The sequence below is a fragment of the Lampetra planeri genome, chromosome 17 (assembly GCF_965212315.1).
Source record: "Lampetra planeri chromosome 17, kcLamPlan1.2.h2, whole genome shotgun sequence".
Classification (NCBI taxonomy): Eukaryota; Metazoa; Chordata; class Hyperoartia; order Petromyzontiformes; family Petromyzontidae; genus Lampetra; species Lampetra planeri.
The window spans coordinates 1,006,468-1,025,996 of record NC_136123.1 but is presented as its reverse complement, the minus strand read 5'-3'; the positions used below and the strand labels follow the sequence as shown (position 1 = coordinate 1,025,996).

Genomic DNA, 19,529 nt, shown 5'->3' with positions numbered 1-19,529 from the left:
ATTGCGCCACCGCTCCTCTCGTATGCACATCAAAGGCCCGCTGTGTAGCATTCACGTATGCACGCAAACACACACACGCACACACGTGAATATGTAAGGATATTTTAAGGCGGGCACGGCGCTCACACAAAGACATTCACATGGACCCAGATATATAGACGTCATGCACGCACACACAAAGACAAAGATCCCCCTATAGCCTTCACGGCGCTTGTGCCAGGCTAGGTGCACCTTGAGGCCACGCGTGGAAGGCTCGCTGCTGGCAGGGGGTCACGGGACAGACCCAGGTGCCATGGGTTGAGATGCAATATCTCCCGTGTAGCCTTAACAGACTGTAGGGGCAAGTGCTGTTAGCGAGCACCTGTGAAGGCCGGCACGGCACACGAGGGGGTTGGGGTGGCCAAGAACCGCGCCCGGCCGCCTTTGTCTCCCTTGATTAAGATACACGCATTTAATTAAAGTCGCACGCGGGTTGTAAATGTTGGTGAGACGTTTTGTTTACGCGCTAATGAGTCACCGTGTGTGTGGGTCACCGTGTGTGCGAGTCGATTGTGAGTGTGAGTGTTGTCCTGTTGTGGGGAGCGGTGGCGCAGTGGTTAGCGCACTGCGCTACGAATCCGCACGATCCGAGATCGATTCCCGCCCCCGGCTAACAACAACATTGACGACGGGTAGCTATCTGAACCCGATCGCGTGCCTCGCCTAAGTTGACTCGGCCTTAAATAAGTGTCCGGTGAAGGAAGGGGGCAATGGGGAGACGAAGGCGGCCGAGCGATTTTTCCCGAGCTCTGCCTCGCGCACCGTGCCGGCCTTCTTCACAGGTGCTGCTACTCGCTCACAGCACTTGCCCCTACAGTCTGTCACAGGCTATACGGGGGCTCTTTGTCTTTGTCTCCAGCCTTAGCGCACTACGCTACGAAGCCGGAGATCCGAGTTCGGCTCCCGCCCACGACCAATAACTGTGGGCCTCCCCTAGGTTGATTCGGCCTTAAATCGGTGCCTGGTGTGGGTGTCAACACAAAGGCGGACGAGCGAGCGAGTGTACGGCCACACCTCGCTAACAGCCCGCAAATCAGTCTGTAGGGATGGGGGGGGGCGAGGGACCTTTGTGATTGTTTGAGGGGTGCACACAGCCTTGCAACACCTGGCGGCATGAAACCGCCTTATCTCGCTTCATTATTTCCTGTTATGATAAAAACAAGAAACATCATCCTGTGGCGGCAAGCAACAACAACTTTATGACTTCATAAAGGGAACCATCGTTACCATAAAAACCACGGCGCGTCCCCGTTCCACCGTCAACCTTCACGTGGCCTTAGACCAGGGGTCGGCAACCAAAATAACAAGAAGAGCCATTTCTTTCCAATTCGGTACAAAATTCAGTATTTCAAGAGCCGCAATGCATCTGAGTACATACTGTACATACGTACATATCGTCAAGAAGCAGCCCGCAAAGAGCCGCATGCGGCTCCGGAGCCGTAGGTTGCCGACCCCTGCCTTAGACGAACACGATACTGTAAAAGCCGACGTTCCATGCACCTGCCCCTTCTTCGTGGCAGCAGGCGATGAGTGCCGATCGCTGCGCGTGGCCTTCAGGCCGTGCATCGTTGGCGCTGCGAGGCGCCGATTCGAGTCGAGCGACGCCTTCGACACCCAGCTGACTCATCAGCGTCAGCCTCGCCTCAATCAACGTCGGCGAGCTGCCAGACGTTATAGGCAAGCACCCGGTATTTACGATACGGGTCCATACTCTTAGGTTTCTTCGGTAAAGTCACGTAAGTGAAAAATTAAATAAATAGTAAATAATAGAAATAATAATAGAAATAAAATAATAAATCACGACGTTTCGGAGGCAACACAAGTCTCCGTCATCAGGCGGGACCATCACAGCTGAATTTACTGTATCAAGTGAGGAAAAATCCAAGATACGGGTCCTTAGTTCAATAAATAAAATATACTTTTGTATTCGAGGTTGAGGCTGGAGAGCGCTGAGTGACCACCCTGCATACCAGGTGCTACAGGCAGCTGTATGCTGAACTTCTTTCGCACCGCACGAAGCCAACCGCGCGAGATGCGAGCAGCAGAGGGCTACCACGTGGTGGGCAGCAGAGGGCTACCACGTGGTGGGCAGCAGAGGGCAGCAAACCCCATTGCGGGACTGTGCTTCTATGCCCCCCCCCCCACCTTCACCTGCGCGCGCTGCCCATCGTGGTGAAGTATGGTCAAACGATCGGCGAGTGGCGGTCCTCGTCCAGCAGTGGATGGGCAAGATAAGATAAATATGTACTGTACTTGCACAGGTCACCGCTTACCCTGCAATCGGATTCAATGGCACTCCGTTGATGATAATTATTATAATATGTATTAATTATAATAATAATTAATTATAATAATAATTTATAATTATCTGCCAGGGCCAATCCACTGCTGGGCGATTGCCACTTCAAATCCCTTCACCCATCATCCCCAGCAGAGTCGCCACTTTCTCCATCGTTCATCAGCCACGACCATGCCACGCTTGCTGATGTGTTTTTTTATTTGGACATCTGTGCAACAACAAACAACAAAAGCGCTTCCGAGCTAATCTGATTCCTCCGGTCTAAATATTTTGATTCTGATCGTGGGGCGCCCTCTGGCGGTCGCGTCTCTCCGGACCAACGCGACTCCGAGAGAATGACGACGAAAGCCTCGTCGGTTCTTTCGGTAACGTCACGTAGAAAGAACCAACGAGTTTGGATTGCAGCAGTTACGGAAGCTTCAAATCAAGGACGACGAATGCCGCTTACCAAGGCGAGTGCGCTCCTCCGCGCGGTGTCTTGGGTCGGCACGCCGGACTTGCAATGTCCGAGGGGGACGCGGCTCCGGCTCTATCTCTCGGCGCGGCAGGTGAAACAGCGGGGCGAGTTCGTTTTGCAATCCCAAAGCCCGGTCCCAGACCACGCTCCTGTGCCAGCCCACCGGCTAAGCAGCGCAGCACGTTCGTCGGATCTGGAGGTCGCGTGCGGTGGGGTAAAGTGTGGGCAACGCCCACCACTTCCAACAAAGCTTGGTGAGCGTTGGAAGAGTAGACCAAATACAGTCTGCAGATGTGGGTTCGGTGGAGGTGGGGCCCCTTTTCAGCAGCGGTGGCTGCGCCTCTCCCCAGCCGCACAGGTTTCACGCGCGCCACGGTGACTCGAACGAGTTCGATTGATTTGAGTGTCGAGTGGCACCGGCGCCGCCGTCTATGGGGGCAGCCCGCGACTTACAACTCGACACGATGGTGAATGTGAATGAAACAACAGCCTTACAATTACATGTCTTTGATAGGCGACGTTTCAGGCAATAGCCCTTCTTCACAGCACATACATACCGATGGAGTGGATGATCAGAGTTGTCGGCCGCATGTGTTTACAGTGGCATCGGATGAGGACCTACTGGACATCTGTGAAAAATAGATTCTTAGATCATCGGATTCATCCCGTCTAAATAAAGATTCTGATTCTGAATGACATGTTAAACATTATTCCCGATTAACTGTGTGTACATTGGTAATGAAATACAGACCCACACAGAGACCCATAGATTCCCACAGAGACTCACACAGAAATACCCACACCCACACAGCGACCCATAGAATTACGCCGAGACCCACACTCACACAGAGACCCACAGACTCACACAGAGACCTGTAGGCTCTCATACAAAGCGAAATGTCAGACATCATGCCGAACAACACGCGCGGACGCAAATGCCATTCCACGAGCCAAACCAGTCACCCTACTCGCCACGTGGCACCGTCGGTACAGAACGCGACTCGCCATGGCGACCGTCGTCGGCTCAGCCGTTCCCTTGCACGCGAGTCCAGGAGGACGCCCGCCGCGCGCTCACGCGGGGCATGTGAAGAGGTTCCTGCGGTGACCTCCATCTCCACCCCGGGGCTCGGCGACATCGCTCAACGCACTGCCCAAGTGACCGCCGCGTGTATGATTCGGTGAAAATGCGCAGCCCAGCAATAACCCGCTTACGGCACTGCTGGCAGAAGCGTCTCTACGAGAGGACGCTCTCAAGAGTCGCAGAGCTCGAGATGTCTCCCCCGGGGGGTCGAATGGAACACGCGGCGCCCTCTGAGATTGCACGCACTCGGTGTGCCGTAGACCAGGGCATGCAGCGTTGTCGGCAGCAGCAGCAACAGCTGTTCGTTGTAATCATCGCGTGAGTTCATTCAGAACGGGAGAGTTGTTTTATATCGTTTAATTCAAAGGGCACCGTTAAAATGCCAGGGGATGCTATAATTAAATGCAGGCAAGGTTACACATCTCGGTTATGTGAATTCTAATGGGGTTCCTTTTTAATGAAATCGTAGTTCATCTTCTTGGTTCTTTCGGTAACGTCACGTAGAAGGGAAATAATAAAATAATTAAAATAAAACATAATAAAATACAATTCGCACGACGTTTCGGCCACAACGCAAGCAGCCGTCCTCAGGCGAAGAACAGGTCTGTCGGAAAGACAGCGACGGCTGCTTGTGTTGTGGCCGAAACGTCGTGAGAATTGTATTTTATTGTTTTATTATTATTTTATTATTTCCCTTCGTACCAAGAAGATGAATCCCTGCAGTCACGAAAGCTTCAAATCGAAAAATGAAATCGTAGTTGTCGCTAATTTGCGCGGATATGCCGTGCAATTATGTTTGGGTATTAAGCTGCGTTCCGCCATGAACAGGCAGTGGATTTGACTCTCATCACCGTCTCCTCGCGAAAGGTTCCCGGACGAACCTCAACTTACGGTTCTGGACCACGCACGTGGCCGCCCCCTGGTGGCAGACTCACGCGCGGCTCGCAGGGCAGGTGGGTGCCGAGGCGCCTCGTGGCGCACAGGGAGAGCTGCCGCTGGGGTGCCGCTTTGAAGCCGCGTTGACATGGGGCACGAGGTGCAAGTCGCTCGTCCGTGCCTCAACAGACTGTTGGGCGAGCGCCTATGAAGGCCGGCACGGCACACGAGGGGGTGGGTGGCCAGCACCACGCCCGACCGCCTTTGTCTCCCCAATGGCGATGTTTACACGGCACACCAGGTACGTATTTGATGCCGAGTCGACCTAGGGAGGGCCCAGGACCGGTTGAGATAACGGTCACTGGTGTTGGCCGTGAGCGGGAATCAAACTCGGGTCGCCGGCTAACCGCGACACCACCGCTCCCCATCAGCAACACAATCCATACACACTGCCAGTAATAAGCAGAGACAAGAAGACGAGAGAAAGAGACATCGTTCAATTCCCCCTTTCAATCGGTTGTCTGATACTAAATATTCTCTTAAATGGACAACTTTTCATATCTCTATGTAAATATATCTTTTAATTAAATTGGAAATTGATAATCCCTTGTGATGGAACATCTCGGTTTGCAGGGGTGTCCGAAAGCCAATTTCGGACTTCATCTGGAAAACATTTGTCGCGTTCCCTTTCTCTCCGTGCGCCACGGTGTACGAAGCGCACTCTCAACCCTCTCTGGTGCCTCTGCTGTGAAGAAGGCTCATTGCTTAAATCGTTACCGATTATTGTTTTGCCTCTCTTATTAGGGTCCCGTCGCGCCGAATTTGACCTTTCGCGAAGATTCTGTTCCCCCTCCTTCCTCCCCTCCCCCCTCCCCGATCGGCGATTCGTCCCGGGCTCGCGTTTCGTCGCACAACAACAACTCGCGTGATAAAGGGCTCGTTTGAAGAAGTGAAGATAACAGCTGCCGCTGCTGCTGATAAAAAAATTCCATGCTCGCAGTTGATGCACTGCGAGTTTGCAGCTGATGCTGAACCGTCAATGCTTGCAGCTTATGCAGTGGTGAGTTTGCAGCATCGAACAGTCGATGCTGGCATCCGATGCGCTGCGGCGAGTTCGCAAGTCGAGTGGAGCGGTGGTGCAATGGCTCCCGCAGTGCGCTCCGAACCCCGCCGCCAGGGTTCAATTCCAGGCCGCGGCGAAACATCCGAGGCGCGCGACCCCTCCACCAAACCTCACCAGCCCGCACCGACCTCCGTGCTGAACCCGTGTCGAGCCACCCCCAAAAGAGCACGGAGGCTTTCATCCAGCAGTAGAATGTCAAGAGACTATTTAGATTATTCGATAGGCTTTTGTGGGTAAATAGCAGCTGGATCCAGTTGTGCAGCCTTCCTGCAAGGGTGCAGGCGGTGCAACTCCACCGGGGCACAAAGGCCACAGAGGGGGCCCAGGCGCAGGGTTACAAAGAGGGGGGGGGGGAAATCGGACAGTGGTGGTGGAGGAACATTTCATTCGGTGCACCGGCGGCGCCCGTGCCACCAGCACCACGCCACTGGCTGGGTCAATCATGGCCCCTAAGGACCAGCTCCCGAGTTGGGCATCGCGTCTCTCTCTTTCTCTCTCTCCCCGTGGTCGCGTGGATTCTTTTCCAGGTCTTCCAGTTTTTTCCCTCCACATTTAGACTCAACATCGCGCGTTTAAGAGTATTTGGCTGCTATAAATGTCCACGTGATAAGCCACTTCGCTATCACTTGTGGGCAGGTCGCTTCTGAAAAAAAGCGACATCGCTCCGTGGGCCTTACCTGCTAAAATATATTTAAAGTTTTTTTTGTTAATCTGGGCTGCACCACCTTGGCCCCAGCCGCGAAGACGTCCAAATATCCCTGGAATGTCTTCCCCGCACCTCCGATTAGTACGGTCGGAAACGTACGGCGCTAAAAAAGTTCAACACTCACGCACACACACACACCTCTCAAAACTCTCCACGTCAACGACAGCTCGCAGCAGTGGTGCCCTTTTATTTCACTTGGACAACGGGAGCGACGGTCACGACCCCGTGACAGTAATACGACAACCACAACAACTAAACCGTAGGACGCGCGCGCGGAGAGCAAGCCCAAAGGGTATTCATCACCGCTACACCAGGCCAAGCCGCGGAGACGCGGGTGGACAGCGTGCCCCCCCCCCCCCCCCTATTACAGTACTGGGACAAGTGTGTGTGTGTGTGTTTAAAAAATATATAATATATACATTCAGCCACATGCTTCAGTGCCAACACCAAAACATGCCAATACAGACCGTTTCATGTAAAGCATCATATCATGTTATTATTAGCATCAATTAACAGTTAGTGAACGAGTACATTCCACAGGGCAAACACTCTACAGGGTTACGCGCGCACACGCTGGACGACGGGCAGTGGCGTGGCTATCGAGTGCGCAGGCGGTGCAACTGCACAGCGGCCCAGGCTACGGAGGCGGAGGAAATTGGACCCGGAGGGGCGGGGGGGGGAGGTCCCATTTAACTCCTTGCGCCAGCGCCCACGCTACAACCACCGCGACACGCCACTGCCCCCGCCGCGAGTGCCAAGTCAGTGTGCTACATCAGTAGTTGTTCGGCACCACGTGCCGCCTCAAGGGAGACGCAACCCAAAAGGACGTGACCAGCTCCCTCACCTCGTCGCTACACGACCTACGGTGGCTACGGTTGTTTTTTTTTGGCGGAGACAACGCCATCGTCTCGCTCCGCCCGAGGAGCCCGGTTCAATCAACGGCGGGCGGCTGAAACCGCGAGAGTCCCACTGAAGCCAGGAGCTCGGCCGTGCTGGCTTCCAAGCCCACCAAGCCGGCCTCCTCGTGCGGTCTCAAATCCGTCGGCATTACTGCCGGCGACTTGAAAACGCTTCATGTTGTTGTTGTTGTTCTCATCAGCGGAGACTTCAGACTTGAGGTGCCGTGCGTGGCTACAAGGTAAAGGAGCCGTTGCGTTTTGAGCCGCGTTGTCCTCTCTCGAAAAATCTCCGACGTTTCCGGGCCACGAGGGGGCGGCGCTTTACATTCACGGACCGCCCGGCTCCAGATTCAGATTACGCCGCTTTTACTTAAGCGACAAACAAATAAACAAACCACACACACACAGACGACCGCCGCGAACGACGGACAGCATTGCTGCACTCCCAACAAACCGGCATCATCCCCGCGCCTCTGATGAGCATGGCTGGCTACGGGCGGTGCTACAAAAAGAAAGTTCAACACGCGCACCTACGTACGCACGCGCACTGCCACTTTGCTGCACCCTCGCACGGAGCATCACGCACACCGCCACAGCTCTTGTCGACCGTCTGCTGGACGAAGGCCTCCACACGATCACCGTGCGTGGTCGTGGGGGTCACGTGACCACCCTTCATGGGTTTGTGGAGGTTGTGGGGAGCGGTGGGGGGGGTTGTTGACGTGAGAGCAGAGGAGCAGAGAGGAGTACCAACAACGGATGATGCTTCACCGCCCTCTGCTGCCCACAACGCAGCCCCCGCAAGCCCCCACAAGCCCCCCCCTGCCAACCTGCTACGTACCCATGGTGGCGGTCACCCATCCAGGTGTGGGGCGTTACTCCGGGTGACTCACCACGAAGCACTCACGCTGGATGACTGCACTTGGAATGGAGGCAAAGGGTTAGTCGTTTGGACAGAGTTAACTTTGGTTGTAGTTAAGTTGCCAATGGCACTGCATAGCTGAAAGAGTGTATAAAGGTTTCACACAGTAGCCGCTAGCACAGACTCTGTCTAATTCAGTACAGAAGTGCAACAGTCAATTATTATTATTCTTCATCATCACCACATGCTAAAGACAGGCACAATGCATACAAGGTGTCCAGTCATGCTGGGGAGTGCTAAGCCACGCGGGTTGATTTAGAGTACACACGGCATCGTATAGAGAGCAGCGATTATAGCGGCAAGTTTTACATGGCCAGGGTCGGAAGTAATAAGGCTACAACCCGACTTGCCTAAAGCCCTGTTCACTACAACCCTGTTGAATACAGCCTCACCTCGCCTACAGCCTCACTCACCCCAAGCCTCAATAACCTATAGCCTCACACACCCACAGACAGAGTCACACTCCAACAGTCACACCACTAAACACCCGCAGCCTCATGAGTAGAACCCAGTGCGATTGCCAACGGGACTTCTATCTCCCCAATCCTCACCGCTGCCACCCCCTCGACCGCCGTCACCGCCGTCGTCGTCGTCGTCATCGTCGTCGGAGGAGTCCTGCGTTCCGTTGGAGGTCCTCGCGCCGTCACCGCGGCGACCTCGCGACACCGCCGGCCGGCCTTCCTCCGCGGCGCCAGACGATCCCCGGTTGCCGTTGGCGACGGTCACCTTGGCGACCCTGTCCACCAGGTCGTCGGCGGCGGAGGAGGAGCGCGGCCCGGCCGGCGCCGTCACGGCGGCGGCGGTGAGGGAGTCGAAGCAGCCGATGCAGACGCGCAGCGGGCGCGACGACTGGCTGGGCAGCAGGAAGCGCCGGTCGGAGCAGGCGCCGCACACCACGATGCCGCACTTGCGGCAGTGGTGCCGCCGGTTGAGGGCGTTGAAGCGCGAGCGCTGGCACCGCATGCACGCCGAAGCCGACGAGTCGGGCACCCACCACGCCGCCGGCTCCGAGCCGTCGGCGGGAGACGCCGCCGCGATCACCGCCGCCGTGGAGGAGGAGGCGCCGGCGCTGCCGGGGCCCGGCGAATTGCACGGCGCCGGCAGGGGAGGCAGGCCGCGCTTGGTGCGCAGCTCGCGCACGCACCGCTCGATGTGGCTGATCCACTCGGCGCGCTCTGACTCCGTCGCGGCAAACACTGCGGAACGATGGTGCGGTGAAGACCGGGACGGTGCGGGGACGGTGCGGGGACGGTGCGTGACGGTGCGTGACGGTGCGTGACGGTGCGTGACGACGCATGAGCGGTTCTCTCACCGTGCAGGCGGCGTGCGACGTGTGTGCAGGCGTTAGGACGTCGCGTGACACTGCGGGGTGGATCACACTGCCTCTCCCGCTAGTCTGTCTACTCCAGGCCTCTCATCGCTATCTCTCCGCCTTATTCACACTCACTCGCCCACACCTCACCCTCACCCACTCTCTCAGTCTCACCCTTACCCGCTCACTCACTTACGCTCAGGATCTCACTCACAAACCCTCAACTTATGCCACCCTCAATACTAAACATCACTCTCCATGAATCTTACTCTCACTAGCACTCTCATCCTAACCCGCTCACCTACACTCACTCACCCACCCACTCACCGCCAATCTCACCATCACCCCCCTCAATCCCCACCTCACCGTGACACCCCCCCCGCCCCCTCCTCACCCGCCGCCGCTCACCTTTGAACGACTTGGCGGGCGTCTGCACGAGCCAGCCGTTGCTCAGCTCGCCCTCGTCCGGCAGGGTGCAGATGGCCACCGCCTCCAGCGCCAGCACGCGCTGGTTGGCGTAGCGCCGGCTCCCCAGCACGGCGGCGCCGTACACCACAATGTCGTCGAACAGGAAGAACTGCCGCGGCTTGGGGCCCTTGCGGCACAGCTTGGTGAGCGTCCCCTCGCCCACGAGCACCCGGCCCGGCGCCATCAGCGGGCGCCCCGCCGCGCCGAAGCAGCTCTCGATGCGCGCGATGCGCCGGCTGTTCTCCTCGCTGCTCGCCAGCGGCTCGGCCATGCCGGGTGGCGTGCCGGGTGGCGTGCCGGGTGCCGTGCCGGGTGGCGTGCCGGTGCCGTGCCGGGTGCCGTGCCTTCCGCGGCGGAGCCTTGCGGCGAGGGCGGCGAGAGGGGCGAGGTGGGGGCCGCGTTTGCGGTAAGCGCCAGGAAAATAACGGGAACTACCATTTAATGACATTTATACACACACACACATATATACACAAACACATATACACAAACACACATATACACAAATGTCCAGAGCGGTGAAAACGTGTTCAACTTTGTAAACTGAGATATGCAACAGCGGTGTCACGAGTAGGGCACTGGACTTGCGATCCAGAGGCTGCCGGTTCAAAACTGGACGAGTTTCTTGAACCCTCCTTCCTCCCTCACTCCAGCCCCCCGCCTCCGTCCACCCAGCGGTACAAACGCTTGCACCACGGTCGGTCAGTGGGTCGCGTGTGGTGGGATAAGCGGTGGGTAGGTCGACTTACTCAAAAATGCCTGGTCAGTGTGGAGGAATAGACCAAATACCCTTGACAGTACCCACCAGAGGAGGCTCTTCCGCCAGCGGTGGCGTGAGCGAGCAATTGCAGGGGATGCACCTTTACCTTTTGGCTGAGAAACGAGGGCGAGTTTGTACGCTTGCACGAGCCAATCGGTGCATTCGTTACAAAAAACTCCATCAGTTTATGAAATCGCTCACCGGCTTACGGGTTAACGCTTTACAACCCTAGTTTGTAGTGATTGCCACGGCTTCAGGTCCAGTCGCACCGCCTGCACACTCAATAGCTAGATCGCTGGTAGGAGGGGTGGGGTCGTGCGAGCACGGGACGTGAGACGGTGGCGCTGTGTGTCTGGTGTATGGTCACAATAGCAGTGTCAAACAACAACCACTTGCTACTCATGACAGTGATGAAGTCACCGCAGAGTTATTCCGAACGCCCGGTCACGCGAACGCACAGAAGCAGGAACATAAAGAGCCCCGTGTAGCTGACACAGACTGTTGGGGCAAGTACCATAAACTTGGCGAGTGCACACAAACAACAAAAGACAAAGATCTCCTGTACAGCCTCAACAAACTGTTGGGGCGAGTGCTGCTAGCGAGAACCTATTAAGGACTGCGTGGCACACGAGGTGATGGTGTGGCGAGCACCACGTCCGGCAGCCTTCGTGTCCAGTAGCGCATCAGGTACTCGTTTACAGGCGAGCCAACCTGGGGAGGCCCAGGGGCAGATACATCGCCACTGGTGTTGGCTGCGAGTGGGAATCGACCTCTGGTCGCTCAGGTTTGTGGCGCAGCGTGGCGCTCGCCGCCGTCTTCAACGATGCGCGTCATCGTCCGCCCGGCACCACGGCTCGGGCCCGGGTTGTCACGCAAGCCAAGCCTGCGCAGGCTCGCCACACGCGGGTCTTGGCCGGTTCGCAACTCTGTTGACCGGGGCCCGGTCACGACGCCGAGCGATCAAGCAAAGCGGGCGGACCGTAGGACGCCCTACGAGCAATGGCTTCCTTGTTGAACGACGGGCGCCACCGTTACTTGGCGGAGCGCGTCGGTCGGCAGCGGGTGCCGCAATGGCGGGCAGCGTGCGGGCGGGAGACATCGACGTTCGGCTGAAGACTCGGGTTGGCGCCAATCGTCTCCGGTTGCGCGGCAGTGGCGGCCTCCCAGCGGGTGCGTTGAGGGGCGACGTTGGTCAGATGACGGCAAGTCGGCCGTAGGGCTCGCGAGGCGACGGTGTCCACCGGCGGACGTAGCCGCGTGTCCACGAGCTCAGGTGTAAGGCCCATTGAGCTTTTTAAAGCTGGTTTTTTTTCAGGAGCGACCTGGCCACAAATGATAGCTCAAAGAAGTGGCTTAACGTTTATTGCAGCCAAATACTTTAAATGCGTGATTCTAAATGTGGAGGGAAGAACTGGAGGACCTGGAGAAAATCTACGTGACCATGGGGAGAGAGAGAGAGAGAACATGCAAATTCCAAATATACAGCAGGCGTCAGGGTCGGGATCAAACCCACGACCTCCTGTACACCAGGTGAGGTAGTTAACATCTCGCCATGGCACCCAATAGCAAACACCTAATGGCAAATCTACACGCACATAAAATAAACCATGCGCTGCTAAAGTTCCTGCCACATGACTTCCTGTGCAGGAAATGGAGCGGCGCTGCTGCTGTTGCTGCTGCTGCCGGGAAATGCGGCATCCAGAACGAGATGGATTCCGGAAACCGGTCACGCCTCATCACACGGCGAACAAACCGGCGCCGGGACACAATATGGACGCATTGTGTGGACGTGGAGGATGTGGCAGTTCGGACGCAAGCCTCGGTCTATAAAAAAAAAGGAGGAATCCTATAGGCCAGAGAGAGAATTGAAATGACGCCAAGCGAGAAGTGTGAATGGGAGACACCTCACACACAGAGAGATATCAGTCACAAGCAGTCAAGAAGAGGGAGGGGTCTTGAGTCTGGACTTGAAGATGGGGAGGGTTGTGAAAGTGGACACAGCAAGAGAATGTGCCTTCTGGAAGCAGCAGAAGAGGAGGAGCGACCACCCGTGGAGCGAGTGTTGGCCGACAGACGGCATTGACGGAGGGCCTTGCTGGGTTGCTGGAGCTGTCGGTCATTGGCAGACGAGGAAAGGAATTCCTCGGGCCTGGACATTACAAAGAGAGGGCTGGGAATCGACGGCGCGGAAGGCCAAGGGAAGAGCGTTCCGGCCAATGGGGACCACAGAGGAGAATGAGCGACCTCCCACTGACTGGGGTTTTGACAGCAAGTCTTGGACGCTGGAGCGACGAGTCGGTGGAAGGGAGTTGAACCGGATGAGAAAGGAAGAGGTAGGCAGGGGAGAGTCCGCCAAGAATGTTGTCGACGGCGCATTGTACCATCCCCCATGGTTCGGTGGTGGGACCCGCCGTACACTCAACCACAAGAACAACAACAAGAACGTATGATGTTACCACACCCCGCAAAAGCCATTCATTAAATCACATCCCTCAAGGCATAATTCTGACTTATGGTAGCACCTCCAGTTTGCACGGCTGGCTACGTACAGTGCGAAAGAAGTTCAGCATACATACAAACATTACTGTTGTAATTGCCTCGCAACCATTACTCCTCCTTACTCGACAACTCCTAAATCATTATAACAAACTAGTAACTACTATTCTACTCACTATAAAAGATAAACACACCCCCTGTAGTTTTGTAGACTCATGGGGCGAGCGCCTACGAAGGCCGGCATGGCACCGACGGGGATGTTGTGTGGTCAGCACCATGTCCCGCCACCTTTGTCTCCCCAGTGCTGATGTTTAAACGCCACACCAAGTCATGATAAGTAGGGGACGCCCAGGACCATTTCAGATATACATATCACCAATGTTGGCCGTGAGAGTGAATCGAACCCAGGTGTCCTGGTTTGTAGTGCAGTGATCCTAACCACTACGGCCGCCACCACGCCCCCATTGTGCATTCACACTCCACACAAGAGACCACACACGCCTGCCCAGCCGGTCATGTCACAATCGGAGAGAAATGCATGCCAGGGGGCAATTTAATTATAACGCTCATGTACCTGCCCGAGTGCAGTGCAGTGCACATAAGCAATAATTTACACCGTGTTCAATTAAAGTAAAGATCCCCCACATAGCTGTCGCAGACCGCCGGGGCAAGTTCGAGCACGTATTAAATTTGCCACGGCACACGAGAGGGTGTGTGGACAGCACCAGGCTCGGCCACGTTTGTATCCCCGGTGCTGATTTTAAAACACCGCACCTGGCAATCACTCGAGGCCGGGTCGATCATCGGAACGAAGCGGTCACGGTTGCAGTGACGGATAACGGCCAAAATCGCTTGCAGGCCGATTCGAGAGCGATGCGCTTTACGTGGTGGCACGCCACATGAAATAAATCCACGAGCAGTAGATTCCCACACCTGGTTCAAACAAAATTCCGGTGTCGGTCGTCAATCACCCCAGATCACCCCTTGCAAGTGAGGCCCGTGTGTTGACATTCAGACACGCAAAGCTGTATTGGCAGATTGTAATCCCAGTGTGGTTCTCCAGGTCGGGCTGCGTTCTTGTGAACATTTCATCTCCCGAGTTTCGGCCACGGGCCACTGCCACCCGGCATCGCGCGGCAAAAGCTTAAGAGAAGAGATGCTAAGACGCGCTACTCAACCTGGAGAACTGCGCTTGGAGCGTGTTGATGTGGATCGTGTTGATGTGTTGATGTGGATCGTGTTCATGTGGATCATGTTTATGTGGATCGTGTTCATGTGTTGATGTGTTTTGTCTTCGTGGGCTGTTTGCGTTTCCTGGTGAAACCGAGATCAATTAGATTGGTTAGCATGGGCGATAGCCACCAACATAACAAGAGGAGAATTTTTTTGGAATTCAGTAAAAAATAAACAATATATGCACTGTGTGGTGAATACGAGACAGTGGCCCTTAATAAATGACGTCACGAAGCGGTCCTTGAAGAGACGCCGCAGGATGCCGAACCCTGGGTGAGCACCATTTGCTTTTCTGGCGATCCGTTCAGGAACTTGTCACGAGTTAAACGGCCTGAACCCATCGGCCGTTTCAGGTGAGGCTGCCCTGCCCTTCCCTACCCATGGCGCGCCTCGTAAACTGCACACACCCGGGCACAATGCTCCTCCCCTCCAGCAACACTTCACGTCCCAGCCCAAGTGCCGCCCGTTTTCAAATGCGCAATGGGGTCCGCGCTCATCTCTGTTAGCGCCTCGGAGCCAAGTGGTCATCTTCGTCATCGTCGGCCGAGCTCTATCCACTGCTGGACGAAGGCCTCGCCAGGTCGTCACCATCTCGTGGTCCCGCGTAGCTCCAAGGTGGTAACCGTTATCATGGTGGCCCGTGGTCAAGGCCCACGACGGAGTGGAAATCCAAAGAGAGAAACAACTGAGAGGACATCCGGCTGTGGAGGTGGACCAGGAGGTCGGGGCGTGTGCAGCTGCTGGGTTCGTACGTTGCGGGACCGTGACAGATGGCAACAACTTGGTGGGGCCTTCGTGCAACAGTGGATACATCGCATCTGATGACGATTCTTTTCAGGATCGTACAGGGTGCGTCAAAAAATGTTCTACCACTTCTGAGAATTTTCAACAACACCACGATAAATGTACTGCCCCCGGGCTCTGTAGACCACCTGGAGAAGATTCCAGGCACGCGTTGACAAAAAGTCAGAGTAGAAACTCTGACTTTTTGAAGCTATTAACATACATTTGTTATCATGTTAGTGTATCAGATCTTTTCCATTAAAAACGATAGTCCCATATAAGTGTTAAAACATTTTTTAAAGCACCCTGTATGTTAATATACTTACGAAAGACTTCAAATGTATCGGCACACTGTGTGCTGTTCATCTGCCCATGTGGAATACATAACTCTCTGCTGTGTTCGTGTTGTGCCGTCCTAATTTACGTTCCCGATGTCGCGTTATTTTCCTTCCCATCCGATTGTGGGCAAGAGTGGTGGTGGTGGTGCATATGACCCAATCGCCGACCGTGGGGGGAAACCACCAAGGCGCTGCGCAGTTGGCCATTACGTCAACCCGCAAACGCAGCCCATGTGCGTGCACGTTTGCGGCGAATTAAGCTGTGAAAATAACCAAAGGGAACAGTATGATCCACAAGCCACGGGCAGGGCTGGTGGAACTCATCCTGGGGGCCTGGGCAATGCTCCCACATGCCGCTGGCAACACCCTCACCTGCACCCGTAAACAAGAGCACGTGGCACCCACACGGCAAACCCTCCCCACCCCCCCACTGACTCCCACTGCAATCCGCACTCAGCGCCTTCAAGATCCTCCTTGGACGCAGCCCTGCCTACCCCTCTCACCTCACTCTACTCACCTCCACACACTCTCCTACCCCTCTCATCTCACTCTACTCACCTCCACACACTCTCCTACCCCTCTCATCTCACTCTACTCACCTCCACGCACTCTCCTACCTCTCCTCTCTCATCTCACTCCACTCCCCTCCACGCACTCTCCTACCCCTCTCATCTCACTCTACCCACCTCCACGCACTCTCCTACCCCTCTCATCTCACTCTACTCACCTCCACGCACTCTCCTACCTCCCCCCTCTCATCTCACTCTACTCACCTCCACGCACTCTCCTACCTCTCCCCTCTCATATCACTCTACTCCCCTCCACACACTCTCCTACCTCTCCCCTCTCATCTCACTCTACTCACCTCCACGCACTCTCCTACCTCCCCCCTCTCATCTCACTCTACTCACCTCCACGCACTCTCCTACCCCTCTCATCTCACTCTACTCACCTCCACACACTCTCCTACTCCTCTCATCTCACTCTACTCACCTCCACACACTCTCCTACTCCTCTCATCTCACTCTACTCACCTCCACACACTCTCCTACTCCTCTCATCTCACTCCACTCCCCTCCACGCACTCTCCTACCCCTCTCATCTCACTCTACTCGCCTCCACGCACTCTCCTACCTCCCCCCTCTCATCTCACTCTACTCACCTCCACGCACTCTCCTACCTCCCCCCTCTCATCTCACTCTACTCACCTCCACACACTCTCCTACTCCTCTCGTCTCACTACTCACCTCCACACTCCCTCTCGCTCATCCTTCCCAAGTCAACAGTCACCCAGGGGGAGATCACCAGTTCTCCGTGCTGCTGCCCGTACGGTCTGGCACTGCCATCACCCAGCCACCCGACCCCCTGCCGCTAGCGTGGGAGTCCAGACACCAGGCCCCGCCTCTGACAAGACGCCACCCTGCCATGGACAGCACCTCGAGGCGCGCTCACGTCCCCGAGGTCGCCGCTGCACGCACAGCCAAGGCGGCGTTGGCTTTGTCCAGCCAATTCGCCCGGGGGGCCTTGAGGGAATGACCGCGGCAGTGAATCTGCTGTGTAAAAGTGGGAGCTGTAGAGACTTGCCGTGCCCAGTTCTGCGGCGTTGTGATCTTTGCGATAAGTCTACGGACGTAACATTGCGAGCCTGCTGCGGTGGCGGTGGCGCACAATAATACTGCCCTCAAATGATAAACATGAACCTACACAGCATAAACACACACACCTACACACACAACACACACACCACACCTACACACACAACACACCTACACAACACACACACCCAACACCACACAACACACACACAACACCACACACACACACACCTACACACAACACACACACACACCACACAACACACACAAACCACACAACACACACAAACCACACACACAAACCACAACACACACCTACACACAACATGAACATACACGTAGATAACATCGCCGCCGTTTCGGGCAGAGGCTCTTTATATTACTGTATATAAAAAAAATTGTCAAACGTGTTATACACATCGAGTCAAATCAAAATACGACACTGACTGTTAACTTTAATTGTAATTATTTACTATATGAATTTAGGTAATATATACAACGCTTAAGTTTGAATCAGGGAGGGGTTTGGCCCTCAACTCACAACTTCAGCAGCCCGCGTTTGCCTGAAATACCCGCGGGGTTAGGGGCGCCGTTCCCGGGCCGAGGTGGTGGAGGGGTGGAGGTCGAGCCCGGGAAAACCGCCACGAGAGAGGCGAATCGCCCCGCGCCGCGCCCAAAGTGCCCCTGAGCAGGGAGGGGTCCAGGGGTTCAGGGGTCCAGGGGGTCCAGGGGGCTCTTACCGGAGCCGGAGCGGCCGGAGCAAGCGGGGAGACGACGGCGACTCGACTGGCGAGCAGGAAGCCGCAGCGCCGCCTGTTTACATCTCCCAGCGCTCATTCGCGGGCGGGAGCGGCGACGATTCGCACAGCGCCGGGTGGGTGTCAGCTCAGAGGGTTTACCGCCAGATCGAGTGGGGTTTGAAGTGGTGGGTGTCAGCTCAGAGGGTTTACCGCCAGATCGAGTGGGGTTTGAAGTGGTGGGTGTCAGCTCAGAGGGTTTACCGCCAGATCGAGCGGGGTTAGAAGCGGTGGGTGTCAGCTCAGAGGGTTTATCGCCAGATCGAGTGGAGTTAGAAGCGGTGGGTGTCAGCTCAGAGGGTTTACCGCCAGATCGAGCGGGGTTAGAAGCGGTGGGTGTCAGCTCAGAGGGTTTATCGCCAGATCGAGTGGAGTTAGAAACGGTGGGTGTCAGCTCAGAGGGTTTACCGCCAGACCGAGCGGGGTTAGAAGCGGTGGGTGTCAGCTCAGAGGGTTTATCGCCAGATCGAGTGGAAGTAGAAGCGGTGGGTGTCAGCTCAGAGGGTTTACCGCCAGACTGAGCAGGGTTAGAAGCGGTGGGTGTCAGCTCAGAGGGTTTACCGCCAGATCGAGTGGGGTTTGAAGTGGTGGGTGTCAGCTCAGAGGGTTTACCGCCAGACCGAGCGGGGTTAGAAGCGGTGGGTGTCAGCTCAGAGGATTTACCGCCAGATCGAGTGGAGTTAGAAGCGGTGGGTGTCAGCTCAGAGGGTTTACCGCCAGATCGAGCGGGGTTAGAAGGGGTGGTGTCAGGCGAGGGGAGGTTTACCTCCGTCTTGATTGATCTCCGTGTTGCAGGTGTCAGGTCCGAGGTTTTCAGAATCTGTTGTTTATTCCATAGCTGTCGACCCACACGGTTTACTCCGTATTCTTGTGCAGGGAAATTGAGTTTTCAGGTCCATACAGCGTACGGCCGTTTCAATAGAGGCAAAAAATAGACGTCTATTTGTTTGTGTTTCTCCGTTGTGATGGGACTTTGTTGGGTAAACGTTGAGATTTATCAGGGCAAGGGGATGACCAATCAGGTCTGAATTGCTCTGTAATAAGGTGATAAGGGGTTGACAGGAATGTTATTTAGACTTGAGGAATCCGATAAGCTATAAAGCTCTTCATCACAGCTGTCCAGTAGGGGCGGGTCAACGAACAACACAAAACACGCCAGGAGTGCAAAGTACAGAAAAGGGAAACAAATCACTTTAAAAAATATATACACGAATAAATATATACCAATAAAACATTAATACAAATAAAATATACACACAAATAAAATATATACACGCGACCCCTGATCGTGGTGGTGGTGGTTGGTGGTGGTGGTTGGTGGTGGTGGTGGTTGGTGGTGGTGGTGGTT

The 19,529-nt window shown here is 55.5% G+C and overlaps 1 protein-coding gene across 5 annotated transcripts; it reads right to left on the bottom strand.

Moving 5' to 3' along the window:
- Nucleotides 1–6,748: 6,748 nt before the first annotated feature.
- LOC144723240 (pleckstrin homology domain-containing family F member 2-like) lies at nt 6,749–18,334 on the bottom strand. 5 transcript variants are annotated; one of them, XM_078601813.1, is made up of 3 exons: nt 18,125–18,334; nt 10,120–12,370; nt 6,749–9,595 (listed from the first exon to the last, which is right to left on the bottom strand). In XM_078601813.1, exons 2-3 carry the CDS (start codon nt 10,625–10,627, stop codon nt 8,895–8,897), a joined length of 1,209 nt encoding a protein of 402 aa, XP_078457939.1. In that variant the 5' UTR covers nt 10,628–12,370; nt 18,125–18,334; the 3' UTR covers nt 6,749–8,894. The 5 variants fall into 5 exon arrangements, with proteins under 5 accessions (XP_078457939.1, XP_078457940.1, XP_078457942.1 ...); XM_078601814.1 differs by having other exon boundaries at nt 10,120–10,538; XM_078601816.1 differs by having other exon boundaries at nt 10,120–10,523.
- Between the last annotated feature and the right edge of the window lie 1,195 nt (nt 18,335–19,529).

What these genes read in the sequence shown, in the direction of transcription:
- LOC144723240 (XM_078601813.1), bottom strand. Translation starts at nt 10,627, where the DNA reads ATGTCATTAAATGGTAGTTCCCGTTATTTTCCTGGCGCTTACCGCAAA. An exon ending in GCCCGCCAAGTCGTTCAAAG is followed by an intron (nt 9,596 to 10,119) that starts GTGAGCGGCGGC and finishes ATCGTTCCGCAG; the next exon opens with TGTTTGCCGCGACGGAGTCA.